This window comes from Nylanderia fulva, unplaced genomic scaffold, assembly GCF_048542155.1.
Source record: "Nylanderia fulva isolate GAGA-0341 unplaced genomic scaffold, ASM4854215v1 Scaffold2, whole genome shotgun sequence".
NCBI lineage: Eukaryota > Metazoa > Arthropoda > Insecta > Hymenoptera > Formicidae > Nylanderia > Nylanderia fulva.
This window is the reverse complement of record NW_028190263.1, coordinates 3957579-3980249: the sequence shown is the minus strand read 5'-3', so window position 1 is coordinate 3980249 and position 22671 is coordinate 3957579. Positions and strand designations below refer to the sequence as shown.

General features: G+C 41.4%; 1 protein-coding gene across 1 annotated transcript in view; it reads left to right on the top strand.

Moving 5' to 3' along the window:
* Positions 1 to 22671, top strand: part of LOC146723417 (homeobox protein homothorax-like) — a 199432-nt gene that overhangs the window by 9646 nt on the left and 167115 nt on the right. Inside the window, exon 2 of the mRNA XM_085481965.1 lies at positions 13611 to 13718. Coding sequence (XP_085338091.1) covers positions 13611 to 13718 — 108 coding nt within the window. The remainder of the gene's footprint in view (positions 1 to 13610; positions 13719 to 22671) is intronic.

Sequence of the window (22671 nt, the reverse complement as noted above, 5' to 3'; positions counted from 1 at the left end):
AACATCTCTCGTAGTACTCACAATTAATTGCTCTCCATACTAATATTAAGATCGAGCTTTATTCAAAGTCTTCTCGGCAAAGAGGCTGGCGATTAACTAAATAAAACTTCGGACCTTGTCAGTGTATGTGTATAATCCCTCGATGTGTATAATCCGCATTCCAGTGTTCAATGAGCTCTCGAGCGCGTCGTCGTAAACAATGTTTACGTTTGAGTCTGTTGATATATCTACAAGATCCTGTTCAGTGTCGAAAATAATTTCGTTTTATTTTTCCACAAACTTTCCAATGATGAATATGCGCGTGGTACCTAGAGTCAGATTTTATTTAGTTACTTGCCAGCCTTTGACTAAGGAGAACTTGTCGAAACTAGTACCACTACAGAGAGCGATCTACTATGAAATGGCAACTACTACGAGAAGTAACTGTACTGTAAGTAACTTTGTAGCACATGCACTCTGTCTAATGATTCATATATTCGCCCGACATAATTGCTTTTTTAAAGAGAAATTGAAATTTACTGTTTAGTTTTTAAAATGATAATATACATATATTTCAAGTGTGTGCCTGTTAACTCTAGAAACATCATATCATTTTATTAATAGAAAATTAACAAAGTACTATTATACCTAACTTAGTCACAGAAATATAACTAATTTATACATAAATAAAATATTTGAATGACAGTATATATAAAACATTAATTTTTATTTTATTGTTATATTCATCTTTAGCGGTTTATCAAAAAATTTTAATTGTTTTAAGGAGACGCAAATAATAGATACTCTGTGTGATTGTGAAATTTTTACCGTGTAAGCGAAATATAGCTCAATTAACTTTCGAAATGATTAGGAATTCTCATTCAGTTGACACATTAATCTCGACATTTCCTATATTATATTCTGGTATTATTTGCTGAAAAAAATTATATTCTATTTCTTCCATAATTTTTCTAGTTTTTGAAAATTATTCCAATTCATAATTTTTTAATAATTAAGATTTTTTGCAATTACTTTATATAAAGCTTTTATTTGAGAGATCTTTACGTTTTTACGTTTCTTTGCAATTTTATGGAAAGAGAGTCATTTTATTTGATCGACATCAGTCGTCGTCATCGTGTAACGGAAGTGTCATCTCGATATGTTATGCTGGATCGACGCGTCGTGTACGGCCATCGACTACGATTCGCAATTATTGTCGATGGCGTTATCAACGCGCACCTGTCGCGTTGCGTCCCTGATAATCGTCGTGCGACTTAACGTAGTGTATCGCTCACATGACAGGTTTGTGCACGCGTTTCGCGAGACATGCCTCTGACTTATCTGTGGCGGAGAGGATGAAACAGTTATATACGCGTTGCAGTATACCTCATATTGTTCCCGTGCTTTAAATTCGCATTATTCAAATTATCTCGGCGACGGCGCTCGTAAATTACGTCGAAAATTTCGTCGCCATTGATTTTGCCAATATTGGAAAATTTATGAACCGACCCATTGTAAGGGGCGTCGCTATACGTGGAAGAGTGACATCTCGTTCCTTGGCATTCTCTCTTTTTACTCACCTTTTTTTTGCCTATTTTCATGCGAAAGACAGAAAAGTATAAACAAACAGATGCGTCCTCGGGATAAAACAGCTGACACTGCTCTCAACTTTATCATCCTCTTTCCATTGCACCTTTCTCCACACATTCTTTCCTTATTCTGCTCGTGCGCCTTGCTTTTTCTCGTTGAAAAGAAAAAAGGCAAGGCGCACCTTTGCTTCAGTGGAATTTAAAAACAATTCGGTAAATTATATCTCGCCGAGATAAAGCGACAACGATGGCGAGATGGAAAAAGGCAATCCTTGTATCCTTATCGCGCAGCACAACGATACCTCGATACTTTATGTCACTATTGAATAATTAATGCGAAGGTGAATGTATGAGGGGGTGAACTCACAATGGAAATGTAACAGTGTCATCTCGAATAGTTTTTAAATTGAACAACGAAGAATTATATCACATACAATCATTCTTCCTTTATTTTTTGGTATGGTAGAAAGAACTCTTTCTTTTAAAAAAGTCGTACTTATAGATGTGAGATTATCGCGCAGCAAGTGATAAAGTTATTGTAAAGTAATTCCATTCGTATAGAATTGTATTCTTAGCACAATTGTTGCATAAATTCGATCCTGTCATATATAATATGAGACGAATTTATAAAGGTGCATGTTCATTAAACGATCGATGTAGTATGTGTTTAGGGACAAAAACTATTTAATGTATCCCTTCAACATAATTCAATCGCGTATTCTAATTAAACTGAAACGTCGGCGTAATTATTATTATATCGCGTAATCATATTTGAACTGCACTGCTTAAATTATCATTTTAATAAAATATTTTAAATTATTATTATTCGTCATAATCATTTATTTATTTATGACAGATATGGAAGGATACATCTGTCAATTTTTATTAATTTTTTTGTATTATAAATTTATATTATTATTCAATGAATGAACTCGAATATATTTTATTACGAGTAGCATCTAAAATATCTGAATAGTGTATATTGCATATCGCTAAAGCATGCCGATGTAAAATGTGAGACGAATTTATCAACGAATCGAAAGAGGTAACTTATGATCGTCTTACAATTGTGCTAGCGATATGCTTGTGTCTCGCGTTTAAACAACTTCACGATAGATTAATTCACTAGTTTGATATTGTTTGATTTTGCCGCGCGTTTATGTCCATCAATATATATCAACTTTCTTATTTCTTTTCCTTTTTCTTTCATAAAAATGTCAGGAATAAATCGAATGAAAGATTCTTTTGCTTTCTTAACTATACATGTACAATATATATAATTCCAGTTTCTTTTAACTAATTTTAGTTAAAATTAAAAAAGTTGGATTCTCTTTTAAATCCAAATTAAATTCTCACTTTCTCATTTTCAATTAACATTTGTACTTTGTGAATTAAATTTATATTCCGTGAGAATGAAGCGAACATCAATGTTCGCAAATTACGGTATCCGAAAAATTTTTATTAAAAAAGAGTCCGCGATCCTCTTCAAATCGATATAAATAAATGTATTAAAATATGTTGTTATTTGCTCACTCATTATGTATGACACTCGCATGTTGATAACGGATGCTGTTGAAATTGATTGAGCTCCTGCAATAAACATTCGATCTTTCGGAAACATAGTTGCAATCTTTTGCCTTTCTTCAGATCTGCCGTAGTTTACCTGCCGACATACAATGCACTTTGTGTAGCCAAGCGTGGCATGCATCTTATGCATCTACTTTGATATGCGCTTTTTATGGCGGCGCTGAAGGAAAAATCTCTTTGACGAGTCGCGATCGCCGCTTTAGGAACGTCTGAAGAATGTTTCTTGCGAAATGTCGACGTTCTTCCAGGCGCTCATTACTTTGTTTACATACTATTAAATGACTGTCGCTAAAAGTCGTTTTCGTTTCACAATGATATGTAATCACGAGTATACGATAATGATTAATTCGTTGATTAAGCTATAAATAATCTTTTTTATTATCTCTTTTATTATCGAATGAAGAAGAGAAGTTTATACTTCTACATTTTTCAATGTTTCGTATGATGAGAAATCTCTTAATCGATGTTACGATTGAACTTTGCCCGATTCATCTAAACGCGAGACATAAATCTCGAATTTTGATCGTCAATGTCCAGGCAGCATCGACTTCCGCGTTACCAAGGCAGGTTATACGTCCGGTTTTATCGAATGGCTGCTGCATCGGCCGGAAAAATCCCGGCTTCGGTGCGGCGCGCAGCACTTCGATTCTAACAAAACATCACCGCTCTTTTTGTCCGACTGCTCCTCGTCTGTGTCTTCCCTTTCTCTTTCCGTTTCGCTCAACCGACAGGCTCGCTCTTTCCTCTCTTTCCCCTTCTTCCCCTCCGACCACCATCGTGGATCAATACACCGTAGCGAAGCGGCAGCCCCGTAAATGTGATTGTTGCTCGATTTCTTGCGTCTTAATTGCCTCGCGCTTAACGACGTAATTACCCGACAAAGAAGAAAAAAAAGGAGGAGAAGCGGGGTCAGCGCGGTGATCCTCTATCTTTCCCCTTTCGATTGTATTTCTCTTCCTCTAGCCATATAGCAAACGTCGATCGCGCACCCACCTCTCTCTTCCTTCCCGCGCGAGTGTCCTTTTTTCCTTCCATCGCGTCGTCGTCCTCGCCGTCGTCGTTCCCGCCACGCGGAGTGCACCAGCCGCATAGTGCAATCATCGCGCCGCACGAGAAAGAGTGACGAAGACGCGGCGAAACGGACAGAGACGGGCGAACGATAGTTCGTGCGGGTGACGCCGCACGGCGCTATTTGCGGCGTCGCCGGCGCTTTTCGCGTTCCTCGCTAGTTGGCAGCACGAGCAAGGCGCGAACGACCCGCGTCGTTGCAGAGTACCGCGCGCGCGTGATTTTTTCGCCGAATAATTTCTTCGCTGATAACGCACGACGAAGGACTACCACGATCGCCCGTCATTGAATTAATCAACGTGCGACTACGCGTGCTACTTCTGCCGTGAGTAATTGTCTCTTCAGCAGCGAATCTTTCATCGGTAACTTCGATCAATCTTTTCGGCGTAACCCCTCATTAAAATGGCCGAGTGGCCGAGCGCGCGCCTGAGATATTTCGATTTCGAACGAAGGATGGTCAACGATCGCGTGAAAGATCGTCGAAAAGATTGATGAGGTTTTTTCTTCTTTTGCTTACATATTTGGATCTACTGATAATTCTTATCTGAAATGTATATCGTCGATGATCATATATTGAAATCTTTTTTCGATTGACTTCTGTTTCCGTGCGCGGGAACGGGCTCGCATTAATAGACCGCGCAGCGTGCGATTGCAAAATGGTAATTAATAGAGCGCGATTGTGTTTTATGCATTTTTATGGACAATTTATAATCCGAATCTCCCTCGGGCGGTTCCTCGCTCTTCCCAGCGGCAACCGCCCCTCTCCTACTCGATCCGTCGTTGCACTCGATCGACCGTCGCTTTGAAATATAAACAGTGCATTTGCATGTTTTCCGGATTTAATTAGCTCCGATGCGATTATTAATTGCTCGCGGCCGCGGGAGTGGTTGCGCGTCGATACGCGCGCGCCCGTATTTACAATTTTCGTTCGTAAATAACAAACCGTGGCGACGCCGCGGGTCGGATTTTAACGAGGGAATTAATAATCCCGGCTGTGCGGCGGGAAGCGAGATTGGGACTTGGTGAGGGTGAAAGGGGGAAAGGGGAGCGAAATTCGTGCTGAGCGTAATTCGTGGAGAAAAGTCCCCATCGTTTGGTCGCGATTTTACGACGTGGAATTGTCGCGCGCACTTTTCTAAACGCACGTGTCTTTTAAATAACCGAGCAAAGTTTAATCCAACAGTCGAGAATTTATGGCTTTCCTTTAGTCCGCAAAATGCATTATGCATCGAATTATATTAAGATCTTTACGAGTAAGCGTGCGTTAGCAACGGATACTTTCGAGTATTTTTTCGTTTCACACGTTTTGACGTTATGTGTAAAATAACATAATAAATCGAATCATATTCACAATCTCTTGTCCGATAAATGCATCGCGACGACGATATGATATTTTTAAGTTAGTCAATGCTGCTTCAATTATTTCAGAGACAAGATGTCAAATAATAAAATCTCACTATATGCTGTGGCGATTACATCGTCACATACTTCCCTGAGATTAGTAAGGAAAACACGCATACGAATACGAACACTGACATATACGAAAAGGACAAAGGCACAAGTAAATATAAATAAAATATTACAGACGAGACGAAAGACGAGTAGGACAGAAACAAAGAAGTAAAAATAGATAGAAAATTCGCGAAGCCTCTCGAAGCCCAGCGAAGGGCGTTTTTGAGGCAAGGTATAAATAGGAGATTTTTAGATAACGAGATATACCGTCTTCGATAGTTGCCGCGCACGGACGCATCACGTTTGTAATCCGAGCGATATATCTAACTGTATTCACGCGTACCGTTTACACTAAAGAATATATTCAGTTAATTTAATCATTGCATAACTTTATTTAATTACCGCATCGTTCCTCCTAAGCACACGCGACGCGCGTATATAACCAAAATGCAAACAATACAATGCACATTTTATAAAATAATATATAATGTTTAATCAATATTTATAATATACTGTGTGTAAGCTCTTCTTTCTTTCTTATTCATTTATCATTCATTCGCGCGGATATAAAAAAAAATACAAAAAGACCCACGAAAGCCTCGCGAGTTGTACACGCGTGATTATGCATTTCGGCGCTTCTCTCGGATAGATTGACGCGAATACGTCTTTCGTTTCGTCGAGCACGCCTGGCATCGGGTAGTTTTGTTTTACGGCCGTAATTCAAGTCGTCGTGCAGGGTCAGCCTACCGGGACTGCCGAGATAGTTTATCATCATTTAGTCCTCCCGACCTGCCGTAACATTTTAAATCTCTCCTATCTCGGTCCCGTGTGTCGTGGCCGGTCTGCGACACATGGCCGTAGCACGCACACGCACTCACGCGATTCACGACCTCGCAATATGCACGCGGTGCGTAAGGAAAAGAGAGGGAAAAAGCACGCGGTGACTCGTCGAATAATAATGCTCCATCGTCACTTTAGTATATCTCGACTTTATCAGCTGTTTATCGCCTCTTTTCGTGTACGACCCTTTCTGTCTTTCGTAACTTTGCCGTTGTGTATAAACGAAAAGAATATCAGGCGGATACATAGAGCGCGAAACGTGAGAAACCAACGGGGATAAAAATCGAGGCGAATATGATTGAGATCTTATATCGATCTTATATCGAGATCGTGACGTTGTACGTGCAATTCCTCTTAAGTAGATAAAATTTAATGGTTAAACCGCGGCGGTATCGATAATTTTTCAGAGTTCGTGGCTCTGACTTTTGCTGACTTCGACAAATTATTGGCGGTTTCGCAATATACTCTTGGTTCTGTTTCTACGTATCGTTAATCCTGGACTTAACCGTGACAGTAGAAGAACATTTTCTATAAATATATCGATGGAAAAATATATATATATATATATATATATATATATCGGCGACACGGAGGCGATCGTTGCACAGAATAGCAGAGTTGGAAAGAGAAAGAGGAAGAGATGGTGATGGAGGTGGAGCAGGGAGACTAGGGAAAGGGACGTCAAGCGCCGTCGATTCGCCGTGAATTTACGCTAAGTGCAGCGCTGTTGCAACGGTACGGGGCCGGTAATTCGGAGAACGTGGTCCCGGGGCCCCCGGGGGCGGATCGGAGGTCAGCAGGCAGAGTGCCAGAAAGAGAGGAGGTTCCGCGTCCGAGGGTATACGCGGTTTATCCGAGCACGGCACGTCGACCCTTGCCTCCTAGGTTTCCACTTTCTGTGACGCGCACACGCACGCGAATTCGGCATTGTAACGTTAATTAAATCGGCGCGTGTCACGAGCAATGACGTCACTCGCCGTGATTTCTAACTGTTCACCATCTACGGCCTAGGGCCGAGCTTTTGCTTATCCGACTGTTCGTTCTATATGTTCTTCGCGCGTGCTATTAATTTAATTATATCTTCGTGGGCATCGGATGTCAACTGTATTTATAATTTTGAGATAAATCGTTTCGGATCCTGAAGACGCACGGCGCAGATTATATGATTTTACAAAATACATGTTGAATATTAAGAATTTCGATTAAATATATATTGCTCCTTTAATAATGTATTAAAATGGCAATATTGATTGATTGCAATATCCAATATCGACGATGTACTTTCACGATTGTGAGATCCACGGCGAGGCGGAGCATTATTGCATCGATTTCGCCCGTTCGAAGATTAAGTGTCTGATTTATGATATTAATGCAAGCACTCGCGTCATGAAATCGATAGCGATTTTTATCGAATTATTGGTTGATACGCAAGTAAATAAGCGTAATTAATCAAAGCGTCAAAATAGTAATCGGTAAATATTTATTCAGCTAATTATAACATTTCTGATACTCAGTTTTGTATAATGCATCTAGTAATGAATCTTTATAATGAAAATTAATGAAAGCTGCAAATTGTCACAGTGGTTTGACAGAATAATTTTTTCTCAAGAATTATCTCTTCTTCTGTATATCGCATAGAATGCGAAATACATTTTTTAAAACTTTCTTGATTGTTTAACGTTTTCGTGCTAGCAGTTCTCAGAAAAAGGAAATGAATTTCAGACTGTGAAATGCAGCGCTTGAAACACAGTATTTGTATGTAAGAATGTGATGAAGGTGTCGCGCGATAAGGGCTTAATATGCGAGCGAAAGGTGTTGCGTACGCGCTAAGTGCCAACGTAAATTCGGCTATCGCGAACGAAAGAGTGTTAATTGTGAATTTGCGTTTTTATGGAGGAAGCGAAGAAGGCGAGAGAAGGCACGTTGGTGCACATTACTGAGGCCTGATGTTCTCAGCTGTCGCCGTTAAGTTACGTTAACACCTTTGTTCGATTTTATCATTTGGTTTGACCGTTCGGGCCCTTCGACCATTTCCATTACGTGGTTAATGATAATCGCGTATTTGTTCGCCGCGAAATGACAATGTTGCATTCACGATCGCGACATACTTTTAGTGACACAATACACAATGGTTAAAATGACCCCATCTATCACTCTCATATCTTTATTCCAGTTAAGAATTATGCCTTTTCATTCGAGCTAAATAATGTGCGATGGATACAGCTTACATTGTGTTTCAATTTGATTAAATTATCCTTCGTGCAATTTTTTTCTTACATTCTCTCCATAATATTGTATCGGTAATTATAATTAAGAATACATTCACGTAGATAAATGAGGAAAATATTATTATCTAGAAAATTGGAATAATTACATGCGTTAATATGTTGTTAATATATGCGATAATATCTCAACTATCATTTTGTTTAATATCTTAGCATGATTTTACGACACTAATATAATTCTTGCTCCCGCATTTATGTTATGTTATCACGTTGCACAAGTTTTTCTTTTCCCTCGCATGTGCAAGAATTTTTTGTTATTGTAAGATGAGATGCATTATAACTATCTCGACTCGAGATAACGAAAGTCGCGTAACATCGTTGTCTGAAATTAATTATTATATCGCTCGCGCTTAGTGAAGTCGTCTTGGTTCGTTCGACAGCATCTCGTACTGGCTGTTACAAACAGCATCCTGTTTATCAATAATTTGAATTTGAAAGACGTACCGAGAAACGGCATCCCCGAGTTTGCAAGCCGCAACAAATTACGTCTATCGGGCGTCATTAATCACCCGGCATCTCCGACATCTGCGAACGCGAACCTCCGTCCGTCGTCTTCTATTTACCGGAGAAAGACGATGGTTTTGTTCGCAAATGGAAAATAACAATTACGTCACGATGTTGCCCGACAACCTTGATATCCTACTCGTTTATGACGCAAATATGTTTTAATTTAAAAAAAAGAGTAATTTTGCTTTATAATTTTTAATGTCAATTTACTTTGTTTATAAGTTATTCTCTGCTGAAACGTTGATATAAATTTTAAAGCATTACATAAATTTACAGAATAATTATTGGATCTTACAAATTAACACGCGTATAAACATCCGCACAATGAGTAATATCCTTGCATCTTCAAAACAAAAACGAGTTATAAACTCTGTCACTTTAAGCAAGTATGTATGTTTATTATCGACATTATTACCGTAAATTGCGTAAACATCCGATTCGGCCCGAGTCCCGTAGTAAGGGTAATTTTAATTAAGATAAGTGAGTTCGAGGTGTCGACGACGGGGATTATTCGAAAATAATTTCGACGAACGTATATAATGACACGCCCGGTTTATCCAGCGCGCTGATCTACGGATTACCGAAGGGAGAGGATACCTATCCCGAATAAATTACGCGTCGGTAGGTGGTGATGGTGGTGGTACGGGCGACATAAGATTAGGCGGAGCTCGCGAAGGGTAGACAACGGGAGAGAGAAAGATAGAGCAACACGTGAAACAACGAGCGAAAGAGATGTCGAGGGCGGCTGGAAGAAGTTAGAGAGAGAGAGAGAGGGGGGGGGGGGAGAATGTGCGAGAGAAAGAGAGACACGGACGAGCCAGAAGGAGAGCAGGTGCAAACTTGGCCTGTCAGGAAGTCGCTTACAGCTCGAGGACAAAAGCTTCCCCAGGGACTCGTGCGCGCTTGGAAGCGGCACTAGGGACACACAGGTCGGTCTGGATGGTGGAAGACGACGGTTGGAGAAAGATGGTTGAGGGTGTTAGAGGGGTATGAGAGGGACGAGCCTAACTGTGAAATAACAGGGTGGCCTCTTCAACCCTCGCCTTGAGGATGCGAGCCTCATACGTCACTTCTTTACGGCGAAAGAGGGCGGTGTCTAAGGGTGGAAGCGAGTTATATTGATTTATTTATACCGAGGAAGCATCTCCGACGTGATGGGGTTATTGGGTACGCACCTATATCCTATAACATCCGCTACGGTCTCTCCACGAGCGGCAGAGCCGGATACTGACGTCGTGAAGTTTCTTCAAGAATCTCTTTATTTCGATCTGAAAGACTCTCTAATCGATGACGGAGCGAAATCATCTCGTAATATTAGTCTTTTTAATTATCAACGTTTCTGCAGAAAATGTTAGAAATAACTTTTAAAATTAATAAACTTTTTTAGGCATTTCTCTATAATATATTCCATAATATATATGTAAAGTCGCGACGACTTGCAACGATTGGTGAAAATGAAAAAAATTAATACGCGTAGCTCCGAAATTTTCCGTTGTCGAAACAAATTAGTCATGGAAAAATCTCCAGCGATGCAGGAAGGGGCGAACGATGTTTGTCGCGTGCCCGACGCGTTACATTCCAATTTATAACCGTCAGCTGTTGTTGGGCGCAAAAATAAAGCCCCATAGCGGGAATTCGCGTCGCGCATCGTGGCTATACAAATTCAGTTCCCGGCGAAGATGACGTACTCGGTCGTATCACGGTCCATCCACTTCCCACCGATCGTATCCCTCCAGGGCTTTGCCCGATACATGACTCGGCCCTGTGGCATGACTGTCGCGAACACGCGAACCCGTTAGACCAAAGTTAACTCGCAATTTAGCTACGGTAATCATTCAAAGAAGACGGCTCACTTGATACCATTTAACGAATCTGTTTTCTTTCCACAAAGCGTTTTGCACCGTCTCGCAGATGCGATGATTATTTTGCAGACGCTTGAATAAAAAGAATCAATTTTTTATTTGTCTTTGTCATTAGCAAAATTTTAAAAAACAATGTTTGAACGCGCGTTATATTTCGAGCCTATCATTCTATTATGTTGCTAAAGATTTTTTATAAAGTTTGTTTTACCATATATATTCGTCCGGATAAAACGTTCTTAACATTTTATGACATATACATTCGCAAATGTCACATAGATTTGACATATGACAGTCGTCATAGCCGTGTACCGAAATTCGGAGAGTTCGGGTGAAAATACGGTAGAAACTCCAGAACTTTTTAGAATTCCCACGGTAAATCACAGTTACAGAGTTGATGGGGCGATGTGTATGATTACACCCTGTCTCCTAGCGGCTATAAATCTCCATCCATTCGCCCCACCTTCGCATTCTAGGATTCTACAGGTATCCAAAGGACCTGTGCCTCCGAGGACTTCGAAATGGCCGTGACGTATGGTCTGCCGGTGCGTAATGGGTCGGCAACGCGAGCAAATGACTTTGAATAATCCTGATATATTGTTTATTCACTTATCCGCGCCGCGAAAAGATGAAACCTCCGTCAATGAGATATTCCACGTCGAAGCAAGAATGCACTTTGAATATTTGCATGTGAATAACACTCAGCATTCGGCACTTAATCACTGTATCTTTCAGCTTTTCTTTAACATGTGCGACAACATATCGATGAAGAAGAGTTTATCTCGATAGATTTGCCCGCGGATCAGGTGCCAGGACACTAATCTCTTGTCATTAACGCGATCCCGGCTGTCCCTCGTGTCGGAATAACCATTATTTTCGAATCACCGACGCAGCCCTGTCATTTCGTTTCACCAGAAACTGACGGGACGTACCGTGACCGTAACAATCAAGAGAGTTAAACGCACATCGTTCAGCACACTATAATCAACATCGTTGGATTCGTTTTTAAATCCATTAATTTGAAGCGTGAGCCGGCTATACTCGAATCGAAATAATATTCGCGGCATTAATTGCATTAATTAAATCTATCGATTCGATTTTATATATTTTATTTGAAATTGATATTTCTTCATCTCTATAATATAATGCGATAGTTGATCGCATGCAAAAATGTTACAAGAACTTAATATCGGTGCACTGTGCGCGCTTATACAGGATGGGCTGAAGCGAAGCAATTTTCTGCTTTCCAAGAATATAATTTTCGCAGGGGGATGTGCCCGCTATATTTCCGAGATAAGACTATAGCTCCGCGGGATCTTCTCTCACCCAGCGAGACCCTACTCTCTCGTGTGAAATTACTTCGCTCCGCGGCTTACTCTTATCCCCCGGCGCCACCCTTTCTTACCGTGTATCCTCATTCAGCCGGGATCTCCCTGGAAATAAAGTAGATACCTTTCCTATTTTCGCATCTGGAAAATTGCAATACTGCAGCCGCGAGTGGTGCTCTGCGCTTGATAAATCAGTTGGGAGCTAGAAACTCTGAATTTGCGTTGCTACACAAAGAAATAAATAAAAAATTATTCTTTTGTTTTTTTTTCTAGATGAGCTATTTTTTTTTACAAGTACAATACTCTTTTACCTTTCGATCGCAAGGTTCACGTGACAAAATTGATTAATATTACGCTTGAATAATGTAATCGTCGAGCGAATGCCGCGCAATGTAACACAAGTGTGGCTTCCTGTGCACTTTAAACTAATTACTATAATCAACATAATTGTAGGATTATTCTTGGCGGAGTAAATCGCATAGGGTTAACGTCGCATGTTACCCCGGTGAAAAAAGAATGAGCGCTATAACACAGCATACGTATATACATATATAGGGCAAAGTATGCGATAGAATCTGTTTGGCCGAAGTCGTGACGCCGACCATCACGAATCTTTTGCTTTCTCCATATCGACCCCTTCTGCATACTTTTTCTTCACGACGTTCGCATAATAATGTTTTCGTGCGGGGGGGATCGATACGAGAACATCTATTTTTACACGAGAACAGGCTATTTCGTGTTATCGGCACGATTTTCCTACAGCATTTCGAATGTGGCGTTGTAACCGCCGACGTAACGTTTTATCTCGAAACAAATCCATTGAGAAATTTTTTCCATAACTCAAACTATTGTGCCTCGGCAATATCTGCTTTGCTTTAATGCATTTAAAGCGTGTCAACGAGCGTTTGCTGATTTGAGAATGGAAATTTATAGATTTACTGTTCTTCCGTAATATTAAGTTTTTTTTTCTTTTATAAAGGTGCAACATGATATCCGGTTCTTATATGAATATGTTTTATTAATGTCGCATGACAAATAGCGTGATTAAGAAACTAAGTTTATCGTAATGTTGTTGTATAATAATAATTTTTTAACGAAGAAAAAATTATGTTTCAGGCAAATGGTGTCCTCGTAGAGAATGGAATTCGCCTCCTGACGCGCAACGTGCGGCGAGCGACGCGCGTCGTGGTGTCCTTTATTCCTCCGTCTTCCTCGGCAGTCCCGGTAAGTCGAGTTCTTCACACAAATCTCAAATTTTTGCGCTTCTACCATTGGATGTATAAGCTCGTCGCTCTTAATCATAAGTTGCCACTTGACAGCTACTTATATGTACTTTACATATACTTTGAATAAACGCTCCCATGTTACAGTGACTTTTATAAGATTTTTTTAAACGCAATGCCTTCTTTTTTAATCTTAAGGATGATATCATATCAATCGTTCGCAATATCGTTTGCATCATCAGATGCAGTGCAATCTAAAAAATTAATTTTTTTATGAACCTTTATATTAGAAATATACTGCTATTATTCAATGATGTAAAATATTTTAATAACAAAAAATAATTCAATTATTACTTTTTTCGCTGATATTATTTTTTATCTGCAGTCTCGTATACATTTGCTTGTAAAAGTTTTATAAAAGCCTGTTCTTTGAAAAAAAATTTATAATTCTTTTCAATTGTATGTATTATTTCGGTTTTCTGTCTGCAATTTTGTCTATATACTTTTGCATTTCGCTCTTTTTGCCATTTTATTTGTACAATTGTTATCTATTTTTTGTTAGCTTTGCGCTTGGGGGAATTTAAAAGCGCTGAAAAATAACTGAGCTAAATAAACAAATAAATAATAATAATAATAATAATACGAAATAACAATACAAAAAATGATACGAATAATAACTGCAAAAATTAAGTGCCTTTTAAAAGTTGCACGACTGTCTGCGATTTTTTTTCCAAAGCAATTAATTGTTTCATCTATCAATATGTTTGATTATAATACTTTTCAAGTCTGTAATACACAGTGTTAAGTTACGCGTAATGACATTCGCGAAGTGTAAATTTATTTTGAATTAATCTTCAATCGGCCGAATTAATCTTCAATCATTTTTAATCGTGCGTGCAGTGCGTAAGGTAAAGAGAAAAGGCGCGATCATTTTATGCGTGTACTTCGTGTGCGTTCAATGGGAGGAGCGAATCGTTGGCCGCATAAACAAGTTTTAATCGGCCTCGGGCATTCGCTACGCTGAATAAATATTGATATCGGATGACGAGACGGCCAATCAGGATCGCGGTTTATGAAACGAAACGCTTACATCTCGTTCGTTTCGCGCGCGAATAATTTTGCTTGGCGATGGCTAACGAGTACAACGTAGCGTATCGCGCAAAATGAAGGGAAAAAATTTGCCGGGAACTCTATTTATTATTCCCAAATTATACTCATTCGGTATCGGCGAGTCCAATTCAAAATACCTCGCGTGCTTACACATCGTTAGTATGGAATATAGTGTAGGCTACTCAAATGTATATAAGTTAAGTCTATATTGTGTATGTATAAGGGACGAAACACGAAAACAAAAGTAGTGGGAGAAAGCGCTGGAGAGCGGGAGCTCGAGAGTTGTAGACTAGAGTCGAGCTAAGACGGTGAGCAGAGTAGGCCGAAAATTTAGAAGCTCGAGATAATTGTTAAACTTGGTAATATTGAGACATGCCATTCTGATCTACAATAGTTATCTGAGAGCGCGAGAACAAGTATTTTTATTATTAACAATAAATTCTGTGAGTGAGAAATTAATGTAAATTTGAGTCAATATATATACATTTACATCTTTCTTATCCTGAAAATTTCCTACAATAGTATGTACGTATAAATCGAACGATATTGCAATGGATATGAAAAAGATAACGAGTGAAGCAAAGATTCCAAAAAACTATCGATTACATTTCCGTTCTTTCATTGAATTATCACGCATGCGCGATCTTGTGCACTTGTCGTTTCAGCAAGAGGCGACATCGTGTCGATCCTCTTGAAGAGACATCAAGATCCTCTCGAATGCCACAGATAAGTATCGGGCGAGAGTGCATTACGAGGTTGCGTTAGTGACTCGCGTTTGATAAGTGATCGAACTGTTCCGGAGAGGCTGATATCGCGGAGGACCAAGTATCGCGCACGCGTAGACGTCCACGGGCTGTCTCCTCCGCGTCCGTTTCTCTCTTTTTCGACTTCCCTCTCTCCGGTATTCTCAGCGAAGGCGAAGGAAGGACGGAGCGAGCCGCCTGTCGTCGTCGGAGAGAAGATTGGCGCCTCGAGAGCGAGGAAGACGGAATTTCGCGAGTGCGAGCGAGCCGGCTTGTCGTGCGAGCAGAGCGGAGAAAGCGAGAGGGCGAAAAGAGCGGAGAGCGAGATGGACCAGGGGATGCCGTCGTCTCCATGGCAACGAGGCGAGGCGGGAATGCGACGGTAACCATGGCAGCCGTGGGTTCCTCTCTCGGGCCGACCTGTCTGTCCCTCTTTCTGGCCTCTCGTCCTCTTCGTTCTCCTCATCTGGACCTCTTCCTTCCGCCCACGGAGCGAGCAAGCGGACGCCGCTCCTCTCACGAGCCGATCTGTAAAGGAAAGGTGGGGCGGACTTGGGCTCTCTCTCGCGCATCGCTCCAGAGAGAAAGGGTTTTACTTTTTCTTCTCGTTTCCACCTTCGTTTCGTGCACACAGCCTCATGTGAATCCTTTTTTCCGTATTCAGAAGCATCGAGTCGATCTCGATGTAGCGCGCGCGAATAACGAGAGATATTCAATGGCGACGCGCGATTGCAAAATTTCATTCGATTTGGCGTGTTGACGTTCCGAATGGTACCGCGCGATTCAAATTTCTAAAATCGATGCAAAATATCAAATTTACAATGAATGCGTACGTTTATTCTCTATACATAGTTTTTACATATATATGGACTCATCCTTCGTTACTTCATTCTATAGAGAGGCAAATATATACATGTATAATCTCGAAGGAAAACACGACCCGCACGTATTTCATTCTTCTCATTGACGCGCTTTTTTTCATTATTATTAACCTTAACTATAAATTACTTTTCAATATTCTTTAAGCAAGCAGCACGTCAAACTCGCGTGCGTTCATGCGCGTAGTCGATAGCTATCGACATTCTTCGACGCGGTTCGCCACTCAACTTGGGCGCGGAATATCGTAGACGCGCCTGATTATGTGCGACTGTCGAGGAATCCCGGGATTCCAGGCGTCGTTTAACTCTCGATACGTCGCGCGACGAGAGTCGGGTTTCTGCGTCGACGACGACATTAGCGTGCCTCCGCGTTTTCTGCGCCCGCATATTTCCGTCTCGCCGTCTATTACGAAGAGCGCGACGATCTGCCGACGTCTCTCGTGTTATTTCGAGTTTCGTAAGAACGCGTTTCGAAATGGCACATCCCTCACTGACGTCGCGATTTTTCCCCGATCGTTGCAGACACGCGATCGCTTCGAAAGTTGGTCCAATCTTCCTCGCAATTCCGCTCCTACTAGCCTGTCTTTTTCGCCATTTAATTTCACGAAAAGACTGCAATCTTCTAAATTAACAATAATCAAAATCAAAGACTTTAGATTTCTAATCGATAATTCTATTTATAATAATAATTATTATTTAGTCTGACTGAGAGAGAGAGTATGTTCCATTGCAATTTCAGTGCGCGCGTTCGTCGAGACGGAATTTCAGCCGCGGCTTCGAACAGGGTGGGACAAAACGAATTAGGATGCGGTGGCAAAACAAATTCGTCGAAATTTCGTCAGAACCGGTACACGACCGCTCGCGCGCGGCAGATCTCGTTACGTTTACTGGTAGAAGGAGGTTAGCCGAGACGGGGAGCGATGAATGCCGGAGAAACGCGGAGGTGAAAGAGGAACGAGAGGTGGATGGGTGGAATTCTCTCGGTTTGGTTTTTCGTGGGTCGCACATCACGTCTCTCTCTCCCCATCGCGCGGAACCACCGTACTGTGCACACCCTCCCCCTTCACTACCCCCCCTGCGTATCTCGCCCTGCAATAGCACACGGCATGGCTCCCTTTTCCGTGAGTGTGTAACGTAATGTAAGGGTTGCGCTCGCGTCGGCGTTTGGGGTGAGAGAGTTTAAAACCCCTCGGGGCTTGAGGTCCGGGCCGGTTAGATTTATCGGATGTTTTGGTTGGCGGCCATTGTTAGCCGCCCTCTCTCCACTCTCTTCCTCTCTTTCGCCACTCTACGCACAGTGGCGTAGCTCGTGCTACATCGTTGCTAGAAAATCATTTTTCAATCTCCCGCAGTGCATTTCGGGTGTCTATGGGTGATGAAAGAGAATTGACGTAGCTAGATATATCATTCGAGTCATACATTCGTTGCCGCACTTTGTATTTATTTCTTTGTCTAATGGGATATATATTTTCTATACGCCCTACGTTGCGTTGTCGTTTTCGAATAATTATTCAAACTTGTTAATTAAAAGTGCGCGTAAAAGAATTAAAAGTCGAAAATTTTAAGTGAAAAATGTTAAAAATAATTTGCATTATATAATGTAATTCTATCTACGAATAAAAAATTCTTTTTCTTTTTATGCAATAATCTTGGATTCGTATCGTCCAATTCAATAAATTGTGCACTGCGTTTATGCAATAGAGGCTTTTCGCCAAGTCTGACGTATGCAACGTGTTCAGCTTTCATCGACGAAAAAATGGTTGAATTTATGGTGTAATCGCGTCGTATATTTATACGCTCGGCTGTCCTATAATCCATATAAAGTGACATTGCCAGTCTCGATGTAAGAAACGAAACATAAGAAAACCGTTATGCAAAAAGAGATGTAAGATAAATGCAATTAAGAGGGATACGATTTCCCCTCGATTAAATCGTTATATAACTGCGAGAGAACAGGATAATGAAAGAAAGAGAGTTTGCGCGATGTTACACCAATATCTCGTTTGATTATCTCGTTACGCCATTGCGGAGATTCTTTCGTGGCGTTCCGCGTGCAAACATTCGTCGACGAAGCTCCTCCGCAACGCGGATCCTCGCCGGTATTGTACGTGGTAGTTTGAGCGATGTTCAACCTCGCGGCTCGCGACCCTTTCGACCGCAGTTCCGTTTGTCTCGGTACACCGCGATTCCTCCAGGAGTAAGCGAGCATAGCCTTGTCTGTCACGTAATCGATACAATTTGGATAAACGCAATTCGATTTTCTACTAAATTATTTATCACTTGCTTTATCATATGAATCTGTCATACCTACAATTAAATTAATTATTCGATTATATCATTATGTCATATAAATATATTTACGTCACATTAACAATGTACACACACAATTCAGTCTTTCCCCAAATTCTTTAAAAGAATACAAATTGTTTCAAAAGTTTACTTTATTATCATTATTTTTTCTATCGGGGAAACAGATGAAAAATATATTATGAAATATAATATAAATTATGCCGGGGGTTGATACCATTTAAAGATGTAAAGGAACGGAGAAAGGAGGGTATCGAAGGAACGTACGAGATTTGCAAGCGATTCCAAAATACAAGTTAATTTGAATTTTATCAAGCAATATCAGGGAAGCTCGAGATCACGACTATTGGTCTCGCGGAAGGGAATTCGTTGCTCGTCGAGAGCAAGTTACACAATAGCCGGTCCAGCGATAGGTGATGGCAGAGGAGAATAGCCGAGGTAGAGTTTCTCTCGCGCGGAGCCGCCACAGGGCCACCTCGTGTTCTTCGATTAGCAGGAGACCGACCCGACCATGACCTCTCCCTCTCTCTTTCTCTCTCTGTCGCTCTTCTCTCTCTCTCTATCCTTTTTTTTTTTTTTTTCATCGTCCACCGCGTACCATGCCATAGGTGGAGAAGATTCTCTCCTGGTCTCGCTTCCTCACTCGCCCCGTTTCTCTCGTGCTCCATCTCGCGGCACTGATTGGACGATCCATCACCGTTGCTTCTCTCTCATTCTTCCCTGCCTGTCTCCTCTTTCTTCGTTTCTCCTTTCTGTCCTCTCCAGTCTCTATTGCCAAGGAGTCGGACGCACATTGTACGCGCCTGTGTGCACATATATACAACAATATATGTAATACATACACATATATATATGTAAAAGTACATTTGTGAGGAAATACGGACGTGACTTCGTACTCACGCTCATGTTCCATATGTGTACATATATTTGTATATTATGTCCACGCGTTACGTTGTCACGCGTGTGTTCACGCGACCCTCGAACTTGAGCGCGTATGCACGCGCGCGCACTGGGCTCTTGCATACCAGCGACCATCGCCCAAAGGGGCGGCCATTCTTGTAAGAGGGTGGGAGGGTGGTAATTGGTTCCCATGGAGGCAGAAAACGCCTTGTTCGAAAACCTCTCGCCAAAACTGCACGGCACAGCTGGAACGCACCGGCGAAGATGGTTGACAGAGAAATAGAGAGGATGTCATAGGCTAAAATTATTTGTAACTGACGATCGCAAACGCGGAAATTATCAGTAACAGCGATAACCTCTTTTCTCTAGATTGTATTCATGTTTTTTATATTTTCAAAGATTAATGATGACCTATTCGTTGTTGATCATCATTTTTTTTCGATAAGATCATTGCACATGCGTCAATAACGCGAAAAGGGAAATGGAGTAGCTCGAACGCGAAAGAAGAGCGCGCGCGTAACGATAAACGTGATACACGTCGGGGAATATATAAGCTTGCCACCATCCACAGTTCGTATTCATTAGTTCCTTATTCAAAGCCACGGAAATAGTTCCGGAGTTGCGAGAGGCACAAAGCACAAAGCTCTGTCGCGGAACAATGAGAGGCGAAGGGAGCGCGAGACAGAGGATAGAGAGATAGTGAAAGAGCGAAAGCGAGAACTGCAGATTTCATGAAGCCCAAGATAGGTACAATGGTTTAGCTGGCGAGTACATCATCTCTGTCTGCCTCTCACCGTTCCTCCCTCCTCTCTCTCGCTCTCTCTCTCCCTCCCGTTTTTCTTTCTCTATCTCGTTTCCTATGTGTTTCTCGGTCCCTCTGCAATATTCATATGTGTTGAATATATTAATGCGCCGAGAGATATGTAAAGCGTGCGCGACTGGGAAGCGCTCCGTCTCCGCTCACTGCCGCTTGCTGCCTGGCTGGCTGGCTGGCTGGCTGGTTGGCTGGCTGCAATATTAGTGAAATGTGTCTCGGAGTGCGCCCATGTGCGGCACCGATATTAAACAGCAGCCGTCATTGCATCTGCTCTCTCCCGGTAACCCGTCTGCTCCACGCGTGTTTCCAGTTTCCATCGGAAATCTCGTTGGTCCTCCGAATTTCGATTCTGGATTCTCTATTCTCCTCTCTCTTTCTTTCTTTTTTCCTCTCAAGTTCTCTTTCTCTCCGTTTCCGACATTCTCTCTCATCGATTCTTCGACCTTTTTCGCGAAAATAATTTTATCGTAAGCGTCTACAAAGGTATCGCTATATTTTTCACGATATGAAAATTCGGTCGACGATAGTCCATCATGCGAAGGATCCGATTAAACAGATGCGTGTAATGGTTAAAAAAACTGATATACATTGTATTATGTCAACACGTGTGCGCAATATGCGCATATATCAATTTTTTATTTAATTAAGTTAAAAAAATACATCTTTTGTATATATATATGACATTACATAATGATATTACATAACATAGAGAACCTCATGTAATATATACAGTTAATTATTTGTGGACGTCAGAAAAACATTTTTAAGATTCTCTCTTTGGATAATATTTTTAATATATTATTTTTCTTTTTTTTAATACTAGTCAAAATTCACGACAGTCTCGCATTACGCGCATTGATGAGCGCGTTTTCTCTTTTTTCTCTCTTCGTGTATGCGTCGAGGCTATTACTATACGCAAAGTAATTAAGACTTTACACCTGATTCCTTTGACAGCAGTACTCAATACGAGTATTTCATTTGCCTGATGATTCAATCTAAATTTTCGCATGGAATTTGATCCTTCGTTCGTTTTTACGAAGCCCATAATCTGACGTTTGGACGCGACAAAGGCAATCGGGCTCAACAACGGTAGAGCAATTAAAACGTAAAATTTACGAAAGAATCATATCTCGTTCGGGAAGAGAAAAAAAAAAGATAACGACGCGATGTACCGCCGATATTAAAGGGAGGAAAGGAGACAGCCAGGTAGTTCTCTTTCAACTGTATTGGTTTGCTTTCACAATTTTTTTGCGGGAGAGATGAATACAGCTAAAAAAGTGTTGGCGGAGGGCGAGTTAAAGCCGCGCAAGAGAAAAGGGGGAATGTGTAGAAGGGGTGGTTTCGCGATGTAGCAGTACGATGCAGTATACGGTATAATCGGTAGTACCGGCACATGGGCACACGCCAACTTCCTCTCTCCCATCTCTTCCTCCTCCCTCCCCCCCTCTTTCCCTCGATTCTCTCGACTGTGTATCCTCCACCTCCAACGTGCCCCTGCACGATTCTCCCAGCCCTGGCAGCGGCGGCAGCAGCAGCAGCAGCAGCAGCAGCAGCACCCAACCCAGACCCTGGGGCTGTCAAACGCAGGCCGAATCTTCTTCTGCTCGTGACAGCCTGGAAATGAAGAGAGTGCCCCGCGTGGCGTATCCTACCCGCTTTCGTACGTTAACGCACGTTCTAGGTACGTACGAATCGTGCACACACGTGCGGGCGCGCGCTTACATGATCCCTTTAATATGTGGTTGAGCACCGGCGCGAGAGAGTACCGCTCGCGGAATGAGAAGCTACGGCTTAATGGACCTACGGCCCTTTTTCTCTAGTCCCTTCTTTCGTCCTCCGCTTCGATCCTGGCGATCGCTTCCGGGTATATCTGCCTCTTTGTGCGTCGATCGCCGTCGGTCTTTGCTTTGTCATATAGTAGTTATTTAAATTGCGCATGCGATCGTGTCTGCGCACATTGCATTATTTTTCCTTTTTATCACATTGTACGAGATATCTCTAACAACTTAAACGATGATCGAGCGAAATTCCAGCCCATTTTCTTCGCGTGCGCGGACACACAAAAGATCATAGATTTAAAAGCAGTATTATACTTTCCGAAAATTATTTAACTTGATCGTTTTCACATATCGTCTGTTACACGCATGAATTTTGACTTGTAGTTTTTTTGGTTTCTTTTTTTTTTTTAAATCGAACGAA